The following is a 12,500-nucleotide window of genomic DNA, read 5'->3' on the forward strand; positions in this document are numbered from 1 at the left end:
CCAGGGGCCCCTGAGCAGGTACCCAGTGGCCACTGAGCAGGTACCCAGAGGCCACTGAGCAGGTACCCAGAGGCCACTGAGCAGGTACCCAGAGGCCACTGAGCAGGTACCCAGAGGCCCCTGAGCAGGTACCCAGGGGCCCCTGAGCAGGTACCCAGGGGCCCCTGAGCAGGTACCCAGTGGCCCCTGAGCAGGTACCCAGTGGCCCCTGAGCAGGTACCCAGAGGCCCCTGAGCAGGTACCCAGGGGCCCCTGAGCAGGTACCCAGGGGCCCTGAGCAGGTACCCAGGGGCCCCTGAGCAGGTACCCAGGGGCCCTGAGCAGGTACCCAGGGGCCCCTGAGCAGGTACCCAGGGGCCCTGAGCAGGTACCCAGGGGCCCCTGAGCAGGTACCCAGTGGCCACTGAGCAGGTACCCAGTGGCCCCTGAGCAGGTACCCAGGGGCCCCTGAGCAGGTACCCAGAGGCCACTGAGCAGGTACCCAGAGGCCCCTGAGCAGGTACCCAGGGGCCCCTGAGCAGGTACCCAGTGGCCCCTGAGCAGGTACCCAGGGGCCCCTGAGCAGGTACCCAGAGGCCCCTGAGCAGGTACCCAGGGGCCCCTGAGCAGGTACCCAGGGGCCCTGAGCAGGTACCCAGAGGCCCCTGAGCAGGTACCCAGTGGCCCCTGAGCAGGTACCCAGGGGCCCTGAGCAGGTACCCAGAGGCCCCTGAGCAGGTACCCAGTGGCCCCTGAGCAGGAAGGGCCTCAACACCCATCCTCATGCTGATCATTATGATCACTGTCAGAAACCTCACAGCAGCGTTATCCAATCAGAATAAGATAAAAGTTGTTTTGGGGGGCCCTGGGGCCACTGAGTGACATCATCAGTACCTGAGTGAAGGTGTGTAGTTAACCTGCAGTGTGATGTAGCTGAGTGAAGGTGTGTAGTTAACCTGCAGTGTGATGTAGCTGAGTGAAGGTGTGTAGTTAACCTGCAGTGTGATGTAGCTGAGTGAAGGTGTGTAGTTAACCTGCAGTGTGATGTAGCTGAGTGAAGGTGTGTAGTTAACCTGCAGTGTGATGTAGCTGAGTGAAGGTGTGTAGTTAACCTGCAGTGTGATGGAGCTGAGTGAAGGTGTGTAGTTAACCTGTAGTGTGATGTAGCTGAGTGAAGGTGTGTAGTTAACCTGCAGTGTGATGTGTGATGTGTGAACAGGTGAGGGACATCTTGGCCTGCAGACAACAGGAGGAGACAAACATCCAGCTGCACTTCTCTCCATGGACAACGACTGGAGCTGCAAGAGCTCACAGCCAGAGACTGGAGATGGTAACACACACACACACACACACACACACACACACACACACACACACACACACACACACACACACACACACACACACACACACACACACCATGAGCCTCATCAGGTCTCTGCTACAGTGAAACTATATGATTAGTTACTGAGCTCAGGTTGTATGAGGAGCATTATGTTAGCTCGCTGTGGTGTGAGGTGTTGCCATGGTGACGTGTTGCCATGGGGACGTGTTGCCATGTTGAGGTGTCGTCATGGTGACGTGTTGTTGCAGGAGCGTGCGGCTGCAGAGGAGCAGAGGTGGCTGCAGGAGAAGGAGCAGGATCTTCTGGCTCCGCTGCTCGTCTCCCTGGACGACACAGAGACTCTGACTGCGTCTGACGCCAAGCTGCTCCACCAGCGCTGTGTGGACCAGTTCAAGCTCAGACTGGTGGAGCAGGCCCAGCTCATCCAGGAGCGCTATGAACAGGTAACACTCCTCATCCAGGAGCACTATGAACAGGTAACACACCTCATCCAGGAGCGCTATGAACAGGTAACACTCCTCATCCAGGAGCACTATGAACAGGTAACACTCCTCATCCAGGAGCACTATGAACAGGTAACACTCCTCATCCAGGAGCACTATGAACAGGTAACACTCCTCATCCAGGAGCACTATGAACAGGTAACACACCTCATCCAGGAGCACTATGAACAGGTAACACAGGCCCAGCTCATCCAGGAGCACTATGAACAGGTAACACTCCTCATCCAGGAGCACTATGAACAGGTAACACTCCTCATCCAGGAGCACTATGAACAGGTAACACAGGCCCAGCTCTTCTTCTTCATGTGTTTAGGAGACTAACGCTCTTCTTCTTCATGTGTTTAGGAGACTAACGCTCTTCTTCTTCATGTGTTTAGGAGACTAACGCTCTTCTTCATGTGTTTAGGAGACTAACGCTCTTCTTCATGTGTTTAGGAGACTAACGCTCTTCTTCTTCATGTGTTTAGGAGACTAACGCTCTTCTTCATGTGTTTAGGAGACTAACGCTCTTCTTCTTCATGTGTTTAGGAGACTAACGCTCTTCTTCTTCATGTGTTTAGGAGACTAACGCTCTTCTTCTTCATGTGTTTAGGAGACTAACGCTCTTCTTCTTCATGTGTTTAGGAGACTAACGCTCTTCTTCTTCATGTGTTTAGGAGACTAACGCTCTTCTTCTTCATGTGTTTAGGAGACTAACGCTCTTCTTCACGTGTTTAGGAGACTAACGCTCTTCTTCATGTGTTTAGGAGACTAACGCTCTTCTTCATGTGTTTAGGAGACTAACGCTCTTCTTCTTCATGTGTTTAGGAGACTAACGCTCTTCTTCTTCATGTGTTTAGGAGACTAACGCTCTTCTTCACGTGTTTAGGAGACTAACGCTCTTCTTCTTCATGTGTTTAGGAGACTAACGCTCTTCTTCTTCATGTGTTTAGGAGACTAACGCTCTTCTTCTTCACGTGTTTAGGAGACTAACGCTCTTCTTCATGTGTTTAGGAGACTAACGCTCTTCTTCACGTGTTTAGGAGACTAACGCTCTTCTTCTTCACGTGTTTAGGAGACTAACGCTCTTCTTCTTCATGTGTTTAGGAGACTAACGCTCTTCTTCATGTGTTTAGGAGACTAACGCTCTTCTTCATGTGTTTAGGAGACTAACGCTCTTCTTCATGTGTTTAGGAGACTAACGCTCTTCTTCATGTGTTTAGGAGACTAACGCTCTTCTTCTTCACGTGTTTAGGAGACTAACGCTCTTCTTCACGTGTTTAGGAGACTAACGCTCTTCTTCTTCATGTGTTTAGGAGACTAACGCTCTTCTTCATGTGTTTAGGAGACTAACGCTCTTCTTCTTCACGTGTTTAGGAGACTAACGCTCTTCTTCTTCATGTGTTTAGGAGACTAACGCTCTTCTTCTTCACGTGTTTAGGAGACTAACGCTCTTCTTCATGTGTTTAGGAGACTAACGCTCTTCTTCTTCACGTGTTTAGGAGACTAACGCTCTTCTTCATGTGTTTAGGAGACTAACGCTCTTCTTCATGTGTTTAGGAGACTAACGCTCTTCTTCATGTGTTTAGGAGACTAACGCTCTTCTTCATGTGTTTAGGAGACTAACGCTCTTCTTCATGTGTTTAGGAGACTAACGCTCTTCTTCTTCATGTGTTTAGGAGACTAACGCTCTTCTTCACGTGTTTAGGAGACTAACGCTCTTCTTCTTCATGTGTTTAGGAGACTAACGCTCTTCTTCTTCATGTGTTTAGGAGACTAACGCTCTTCTTCTTCATGTGTTTAGGAGACTAACGCTCTTCTTCATGTGTTTAGGAGACTAACGCTCTTCTTCATGTGTTTAGGAGACTAACGCTCTTCTTCACGTGTTTAGGAGACTAACGCTCTTCTTCTTCATGTGTTTAGGAGACTAACGCTCTTCTTCTTCACGTGTTTAGGAGACTAACGCTCTTCTTCATGTGTTTAGGAGACTAACGCTCTTCTTCATGTGTTTAGGAGACTAACGCTCTTCTTCATGTGTTTAGGAGACTAACGCTCTTCTTCTTCATGTGTTTAGGAGACTAACGCTCTTCTTCTTCATGTGTTTAGGAGACTAACGCTCTTCTTCTTCATGTGTTTAGGAGACTAACGCTCTTCTTCTTCATGTGTTTAGGAGACTAACGCTCTTCTTCTTCATGTGTTTAGGAGACTAACGCTCTTCTTCTTCATGTGTTTAGGAGACTAACGCTCTTCTTCTTCATGTGTTTAGGAGACTAACGCTCTTCTTCTTCATGTGTTTAGGAGACTAACGCTCTTCTTCACGTGTTTAGGAGACTAACGCTCTTCTTCATGTGTTTAGGAGACTAACGCTCTTCTTCACGTGTTTAGGAGACTAACGCTCTTCTTCTTCACGTGTTTAGGAGACTAACGCTCTTCTTCATGTGTTTAGGAGACTAACGCTCTTCTTCACGTGTTTAGGAGACTAACGCTCTTCTTCTTCACGTGTTTAGGAGACTAACGCTCTTCTTCTTCATGTGTTTAGGAGACTAACGCTCTTCTTCATGTGTTTAGGAGACTAACGCTCTTCTTCATGTGTTTAGGAGACTAACGCTCTTCTTCATGTGTTTAGGAGACTAACGCTCTTCTTCATGTGTTTAGGAGACTAACGCTCTTCTTCACGTGTTTAGGAGACTAACGCTCTTCTTCATGTGTTTAGGAGACTAACGCTCTTCTTCTTCATGTGTTTAGGAGACTAACGCTCTTCTTCATGTGTTTAGGAGACTAACGCTCTTCTTCTTCATGTGTTTAGGAGACTAACGCTCTTCTTCTTCATGTGTTTAGGAGACTAACGCTCTTCTTCATGTGTTTAGGAGACTAACGCTCTTCTTCTTCACGTGTTTAGGAGACTAACGCTCTTCTTCATGTGTTTAGGAGACTAACGCTCTTCTTCTTCACGTGTTTAGGAGACTAACGCTCTTCTTCATGTGTTTAGGAGACTAACGCTCTTCTTCTTCACGTGTTTAGGAGACTAACGCTCTTCTTCATGTGTTTAGGAGACTAACGCTCTTCTTCATGTGTTTAGGAGACTAACGCTCTTCTTCTTCACGTGTTTAGGAGACTAACGCTCTTCTTCATGTGTTTAGGAGACTAACGCTCTTCTTCTTCACGTGTTTAGGAGACTAACGCTCTTCTTCTTCATGTGTTTAGGAGACTAACGCTCTTCTTCATGTGTTTAGGAGACTAACGCTCTTCTTCATGTGTTTAGGAGACTAACGCTCTTCTTCATGTGTTTAGGAGACTAACGCTCTTCTTCTTCATGTGTTTAGGAGACTAACGCTCTTCTTCTTCATGTGTTTAGGAGACTAACGCTCTTCTTCTTCATGTGTTTAGGAGACTAACGCTCTTCTTCTTCACGTGTTTAGGAGACTAACGCTCTTCTTCTTCATGTGTTTAGGAGACTAACGCTCTTCTTCACGTGTTTAGGAGACTAACGCTCTTCTTCTTCATGTGTTTAGGAGACTAACGCTCTTCTTCTTCATGTGTTTAGGAGACTAACGCTCTTCTTCTTCATGTGTTTAGGAGACTAACGCTCTTCTTCATGTGTTTAGGAGACTAACGCTCTTCTTCATGTGTTTAGGAGACTAACGCTCTTCTTCATGTGTTTAGGAGACTAACGCTCTTCTTCTTCACGTGTTTAGGAGACTAACGCTCTTCTTCTTCATGTGTTTAGGAGACTAACGCTCTTCTTCATGTGTTTAGGAGACTAACGCTCTTCTTCACGTGTTTAGGAGACTAACGCTCTTCTTCTTCATGTGTTTAGGAGACTAACGCTCTTCTTCTTCATGTGTTTAGGAGACTAACGCTCTTCTTCTTCATGTGTTTAGGAGACTAACGCTCTTCTTCTTCATGTGTTTAGGAGACTAACGCTCTTCTTCATGTGTTTAGGAGACTAACGCTCTTCTTCATGTGTTTAGGAGACTAACGCTCTTCTTCTTCATGTGTTTAGGAGACTAACGCTCTTCTTCATGTGTTTAGGAGACTAACGCTCTTCTTCTTCATGTGTTTAGGAGTCTAACGCTCTTCTTCTTCATGTGTTTAGGAGACTAACGCTCTTCTTCTTCATGTGTTTAGGAGACTAACGCTCTTCTTCTTCATGTGTTTAGGAGACTAACGCTCTTCTTCATGTGTTTAGGAGACTAACGCTCTTCTTCATGTGTTTAGGAGACAGCAGAGCTGGAGGACAAGCAGCTTTGGTTCCAGAAGAATCAGCTGAACTTGAACCAACAGCAGAAACAAGAATATCAGAACTACTGCAGCAAGAAGAGTCTGAAGATACACGTCGCTAAGAAACGGCTCAGCATGTACGCACACACACACACACACACACACACACACACACACACACACACACACACACACACACACACACACACACACACACACTCAGGAAAAGGTCCCCACACTGCAGTACCGTGTGTGACCTCTGGGGTTCACACACACAGTCAGGAAAACCAACCTTGTGGGGACCGGGCCTATCAGGAGGCTGTTTGCTATTGATTCCAATGCTCGTTACCATGGAAACCAGGAGTCGGTCCCCACCAGGATAGAAAAACACACACGCACACACACAAACACATATACACACATTTAAACTGTGTGTGTGTGTGTGTGTTTATTAATGTGTGTGTGTGTGTGTGTGTGTGTGTGTGTGTGTGTGTGTGTGTATATTATTAATGTGTGTGTGTGTGTGTGTGTGTGTGTGTGTGTGTGTGTCTGTGTGTGTGTATATTATTAATGTGTGTGTGTGTGTGTGTGTGTGTGTGTGTGTGTGTGTATATTATTAATGTGTGTGTGTGTGTGTGTGTGTGTGTGTGTGTGTGTGTGTGTGTATATTATTAATGTGTGTGTGTGTGTGTGTGTGTGTGTGTGTGTGTGTATATTATTAATGTGTGTGTGTGTGTGTGTGTGTGTGTGTGTGTGTTTCAGTCACAGGGATTCGGCTCCTCAGAAGTTGCGTGCTCTGGATCAGAGGCTGAAACGAGACGCTCGATTGGCTCCTCACCTGATCAGCTGATCAAACACCTGAACACAAGTTTAATATTAAAAGCTTCATCAGTCACAGTGTGATTGTTTACTGGAGAGAAACAGAAACACTCTTCACCTGCTGATCATCATCAGAGCCGCTCAGCTCCCAGCAGCATGCTGCTCTCTCTCTCTCTGTGTGTTACCTGAATAATAATAAACAGATCTAACATGCTGCTCTCTGTGTTACCTGAATAATAATAAACATATCTAACATGCTGCTCTCTGTGTCACCTGAATAATAATAATAATATATATAATAATAATAAACATATCTAACATGCTGCTCTCTGTGTCACCTGAATAATAATAATAATATATATAATAATAATAAACATATCTAACATGCTGCTCTCTGTGTCACCTGAATAATAATAATAATATATATAATAATAATAAACAGATCTAACATGCTGCTCTCTGTGTTACCTGAATAAAAACAGACTAACTTTAGATGTTCAGTATTTCTGTTCATGAGAACCGAACTAGAACCTTCAGAGAAACCTTTTATTTCTAGTGTTCAAAAGTCTCACTGATCAGATTCTGGTTTCAGGACTTCTCTGGTTATAATGTTACTATAGAGACCCCTATGAATATATATATATATATATATATATACTATATACTATATATATATATATATATATATATATATATAGTATATATATATATATATATACTTTATATATGTATGACTTGTAGTACTTAACAGTGCAGTATTAGTACTTTAACTTGTAGTACTTTACAGTTCAGTAGTACTTTTACAACAATAGTTGAACCAGCTGATATTTTGCGCATGCGCTGTGCGGTCATCACAGTGAGCCGTCCCTCAGGAGCAGCTGAGAGATAACCGGAGATAACCGGAGGTAACCGGAGATAACCGGAGGGGCAACCGGAGAGGTAACCGGAGGGATAACCGGAGGGTTAACCGGGCAGTTAGTGACTGTTTTTACTGTGTAACACTGTGCAGCAGCAGATGAAGCTAGCAGCACCGAGCTGAGGCTAACTGTTAGAGGCTAACTGTTAGCTAGTCAATGGTTAGAGCTCCGGTTACCGGACCAGATACCCGTTAAATGAACGACACGGAGCTCTCCGTCGCCTCCTCTGTCCTGCAGCTGTAGTTTAATGTCTCCTCTGCCTTGCAGCTGTAGTTTCATGGCTCATATTAACCCTCGTAGACAGCGTTAGCATGTTAGCCTAGCCACAGTCCTCTGGGGGCGGGGCTTCGTCTGACTGACAGCGGACAGACCAATGAAAAGGCTGAATGGGGTTCCTAATCGGCCTGCGGACCAATCAGCTTCGTTTACAGAGCAAACCAACAAACTGAAATGTCACCGTTTAAAAGTGAAATTATTTCATTTACAGTACTACTACTAGCAAAGTACTACTACTAGCAAGTTAAAGTACTAATACAGTACTACTACTACTACTAGCAAAGTACTACTACTAGCAAGTTAAAGTACTAATACAGTACTACTACTAGCAAGTTAAAGTACTAATACAGTACTACTACTAGCAAGTTAAAGTACTAATACAGTACTACTACTAGCAAAGTACTACTACTAGCAAAGTACTACTACTAGCAAGTTAAAGTACTAATACTGTACTACTACTAGCAAGTTAAAGTACTAATACAGTACTACTACTACTAGCAAGTTAAAGTACTAATACAGTACTACTACTACTAGCAAGTTAAAGTACTAATACAGTACTACTAGCAAGTTAAAGTACTAATACAGTACTACTACTAGCAAGTTAAAGTACTAATACAGTACTACTACTAGCAAGTTAAAGTACTAATACAGTACTACTACTACTACCAAGTTAAAGTACTAATACAGTACTACTACTAGCAAGTTAAAGTACTAATACAGTACTACTACTACTAGCAACTTAAAGTACTAATACAGTACTACTACTACCAAGTTAAAGTACTAATACAGTACTACTACTACTAGCAACTTAAAGTACTAATACAGTACTACTACTACCAAGTTAAAGTACTAATATAGTACTACTACTAGCAAGTTAAAGTACTAATACTGCAAGTTAAAGTAGTATTATGACCCGTTACAGCTGAGTGGTATGACCCGTTACAGCAGGGTGGTATGACCCGTTACAGCTGAGTGGTATGACCCGTTACAGCTGAGTGGTATGACCCGTTACAGCTGAGTGGTATGACCTGTTACAGCTGAGTGGTATGACCCGTTACAGCTGAGTGGTATGACCCGTTACAGCTGAGTGGTATGACCCGTTACAGCTGAGTGGTATGACCCGTTACAGCTGAGTGGTATGACCCGTTACAGCTGAGTGGTATGACCCGTTACAGCTGAGTGGTATGACCCGTTACAGCTGAGTGGTATGACCCGTTACAGCTGAGTGGTATGACCCCTTACAGCTGAGTGGTATGACCCCTTACAGCTGAGTGGTATGACCCCTTACAGCTGAGTGGTATGACCCGTTACAGCTGAGTGGTATGACCCTGCACTGTTACAGCTGAGTGGTATGACCCGTTACAGCTGAGTGGTATGACCCTGCACTGTTACAGCTGAGTGGTATGACCCGTTACAGCTGAGTGGTATGACCCGTTACAGCTGAGTGGTATGACCCGTTACAGCTGAGTGGTATGACCCCTTACAGTTGAGTGGTATGACCTGTTACAGCTGAGTGGTATGACCCGTTACAGTTGAGTGGTATGACCCGTTACAGTTGAGTGGTATGACCCGTTACAGTTGAGTGGTATGACCCGTTACAGCTGAGTGGTATGACCCCTTACAGCTGAGTGGTATGACCCGTTACAGCTGAGTGGTATGACCCGTTACAGTTGAAATAACTGTTTAGATAAGCTCGTCATCATAGGAATAAAAACTCAGACGTCTCTCTCTGATGATTCCTGGTTCCTGGCCTTTAACTCCAAAATTCAAAAGCTGATTATGACAAACTTTAAAGCAAATATCCAAACTGTCAGCTTCTCTGTGACGTCATCATTTAAAGCAAAAACACGTTCCCATAGTTAGTCTGAATCTCAGGTGTTTCTGACAGGGAGACCATCACCAGACCCTTATCAGCAGGGGGGGCTCTCCTTAGTACCTGCTGATAGATCTGATGGGTTTCTGGCAGGCAGAGGAAATAATACCATAGTAACACAATAATGTCCAGAACTTGCCACAGCAGGTCTGGATTAGGTCATAATCTGCTGTGTTTCTGTGTTTCTGTGCAGATGAAGACTCCTCCGGACAGATCGGGGATCATCTTCGAGGTTGGAGCTCAACTGCAGGCCCGAGACCGCCACAAGAACTGGTCTGACCCCCAAACCTCAAATAATGTTTCTACTAGTACCTCTAACTGTACTACAGTAAAGTACAAGTACCTCTAACTGTACTACAGTAAAGTACTAGTACCTCTAACAGTACTACAGTATAGTACAAGTACCTCTAACAGTACTACAGTAAAGTACAAGTACCTCTAACTGTACTACAGTAAAGTACTAGTACCTCTAACAGTACTACAGTATAGTACAAGTACCTCTAACAGTACTACAGTAAAGTACTAGTACCTCTAACTGTACTACAGTAAAGTACTAGTACCTCTAACAGTACTACAGTAAAGTACTAGTACCTCTAACTGTACTACAGTAAAGTACTAGTACCTCTAACTGTACTACAGTAAAGTACTAGTACCTCTAACTGTACTACAGTATAGTACTAGTACCTCTAACTGTACTACAGTAAAGTACTAGTACCTCTAACAGTACTACAGTAAAGTACTAGTACCTCTAACAGTACTACAGTAAAGTACAAGTACCTCTAACTGTACTACAGTAAAGTACTAGTACCTCTAACAGTACTACAGTATAGTACTAGTACCTCTAACAGTACTACAGTAAAGTACTAGTACCTCTAACAGTACTACAGTAAAGTACAAGTACCTCTAACAGTACTACAGTAAAGTACTAGTACCTCTAACAGTACTACAGTAAAGTACAAGTACCTCTAACAGTACTACAGTATAGTACTAGTACCTCTAACTGTACTGCAGTAAAGTACTAGTACCTCTAACTGTACTGCAGTAAAGTACTAGTACCTCTAACTGTACTACAGTAAAGTACTAGTACCTCTAACTGTACTACAGTAAAGTACTAGTACCTCTAACTGTACTACAGTATAGTACTAGTACCTCTAACAGTACTACAGTAAAGTACTAGTACCTCTAACTGTACTACAGTAAAGTACTAGTACCTCTAACAGTACTACAGTAAAGTACTAGTACCTCTAACTGTACTACAGTAAAGTACTAGTACCTCTAACAGTACTACAGTAAAGTACTAGTACCTCTAACAGTACTACAGTAAAGTACTAGTACCTCTAACAGTACTGCAGTAAAGTACTAGTACCTCTAACAGTACTACAGTAAAGTACTAGTACCTCTAACAGTACTACAGTAAAGTACTAGTACCTGTAACAGTACTACAGTAAAGTACTAGTACCTCTAACAGTACTACAGTAAAGTACTAGTACCTGTAACAGTACTACAGTAAAGTACTAGTACCTCTAACAGTACTACAGTAAAGTACTAGTACCTCTAACAGTACTACAGTAAAGTACTAGTACCTCTAACAGTACTACAGTATAGTACTAGTACCTCTAACAGTACTACAGTAAAGTACTAGTACCTCTAACAGTACTACAGTAAAGTACTAGTACCTGTAACAGTACTACAGTAAAGTACTAGTACCTCTAACAGTACTACAGTAAAGTACTAGTACCTCTAACAGTACTACAGTAAAGTACTAGTACCTCTAACAGTACTACAGTATAGTACTAGTACCTCTAACTGTACTACAGTAAAGTACTAGTACCTCTAACTGTACTACAGTAAAGTACTAGTACCTCTAACTGTACTGCAGTAAAGTACTAGTACCTCTAACTGTACTACAGTAAAGTACTAGTACCTCTAACAGTACTGTGTAACTTGCAGGTATCCGGCCACCATTGAGAAGATCGACTATGACAAGGAGCAGGTGTTGATCCATTACCGTCAGTGGAGCCGTCGGCATGATGAATGGTTCCAGTGGAGCTCTCAGTACCTGCGTCCGCTGGAGCGCGTCAGCCTGAGGAGACAGAGCCTGACCCAACCACGGACTCCACCCGTACGTATCTGCTGCTGGGTTAGGGTTACACTGGAGGAGGACACTGATCAATACACTCTGACATATTTAACTTATTCTCAGGATCACATTTGTTTGTCAGTATTTCAGTCATCCTTTATCAACTACACAGAAATACATTTATACTTGAAATTCAGTTTCCAGTGTGCAGCAAAGCTTCAGGTGCAGCAGTCTCTGGGTGGAGCCGGTTGAAGCTGCTGGAGGGAGGCGTTACCGTGGAGATGATAATACTTCTTCCTTCCTGTTCCAGTTGTTTGTTTCAGGTTCGAAGGTTCTGGCCTGTTGGACCGACTGTCGCTTCTACCCGGCCAAAATCCTCCGAGTCAACAAGGACGGTGAGGCTCCGTTTTATTAACTCCAAAGTATTTACTGCAGAGAATGTGAACGCAGCTCTCATAGCGGTTGTATAGGGACCCAATGCCACCCCCCCCCCCACCCCCCCCCGAGC

The 12,500-nt window shown here is 44.1% G+C and overlaps 2 protein-coding genes across 2 annotated transcripts in view; both read left to right on the forward strand.

The window, feature by feature from the left end:
- Positions 1–6,877, forward strand: part of ccdc135 (coiled-coil domain containing 135) — a 25,673-nt gene extending 18,796 nt beyond the window's left edge. Inside the window, exons 14-17 of the mRNA XM_053318125.1 lie at positions 1,199–1,309; positions 1,573–1,767; positions 6,025–6,164; positions 6,790–6,877. Coding sequence (XP_053174100.1) covers positions 1,199–1,309; positions 1,573–1,767; positions 6,025–6,164; positions 6,790–6,877 — 534 coding nt within the window. The remainder of the gene's footprint in view (positions 1–1,198; positions 1,310–1,572; positions 1,768–6,024; positions 6,165–6,789) is intronic.
- Positions 6,878–7,709: 832 nt separating this feature from the next.
- LOC128356897 (PHD finger protein 20-like) overlaps positions 7,710–12,500 on the forward strand; it is a 17,508-nt gene continuing 12,717 nt past the window's right edge. Inside the window, exons 1-4 of the mRNA XM_053317076.1 lie at positions 7,710–7,785; positions 10,106–10,185; positions 11,863–12,034; positions 12,303–12,387. Coding sequence (XP_053173051.1) covers positions 10,106–10,185; positions 11,863–12,034; positions 12,303–12,387 — 337 coding nt within the window. The 5' untranslated portion in view covers positions 7,710–7,785. The remainder of the gene's footprint in view (positions 7,786–10,105; positions 10,186–11,862; positions 12,035–12,302; positions 12,388–12,500) is intronic.

This window comes from Scomber japonicus, chromosome 4, assembly GCF_027409825.1.
Source record: "Scomber japonicus isolate fScoJap1 chromosome 4, fScoJap1.pri, whole genome shotgun sequence".
NCBI classification, from domain to species: Eukaryota; Metazoa; Chordata; class Actinopteri; order Scombriformes; family Scombridae; genus Scomber; species Scomber japonicus.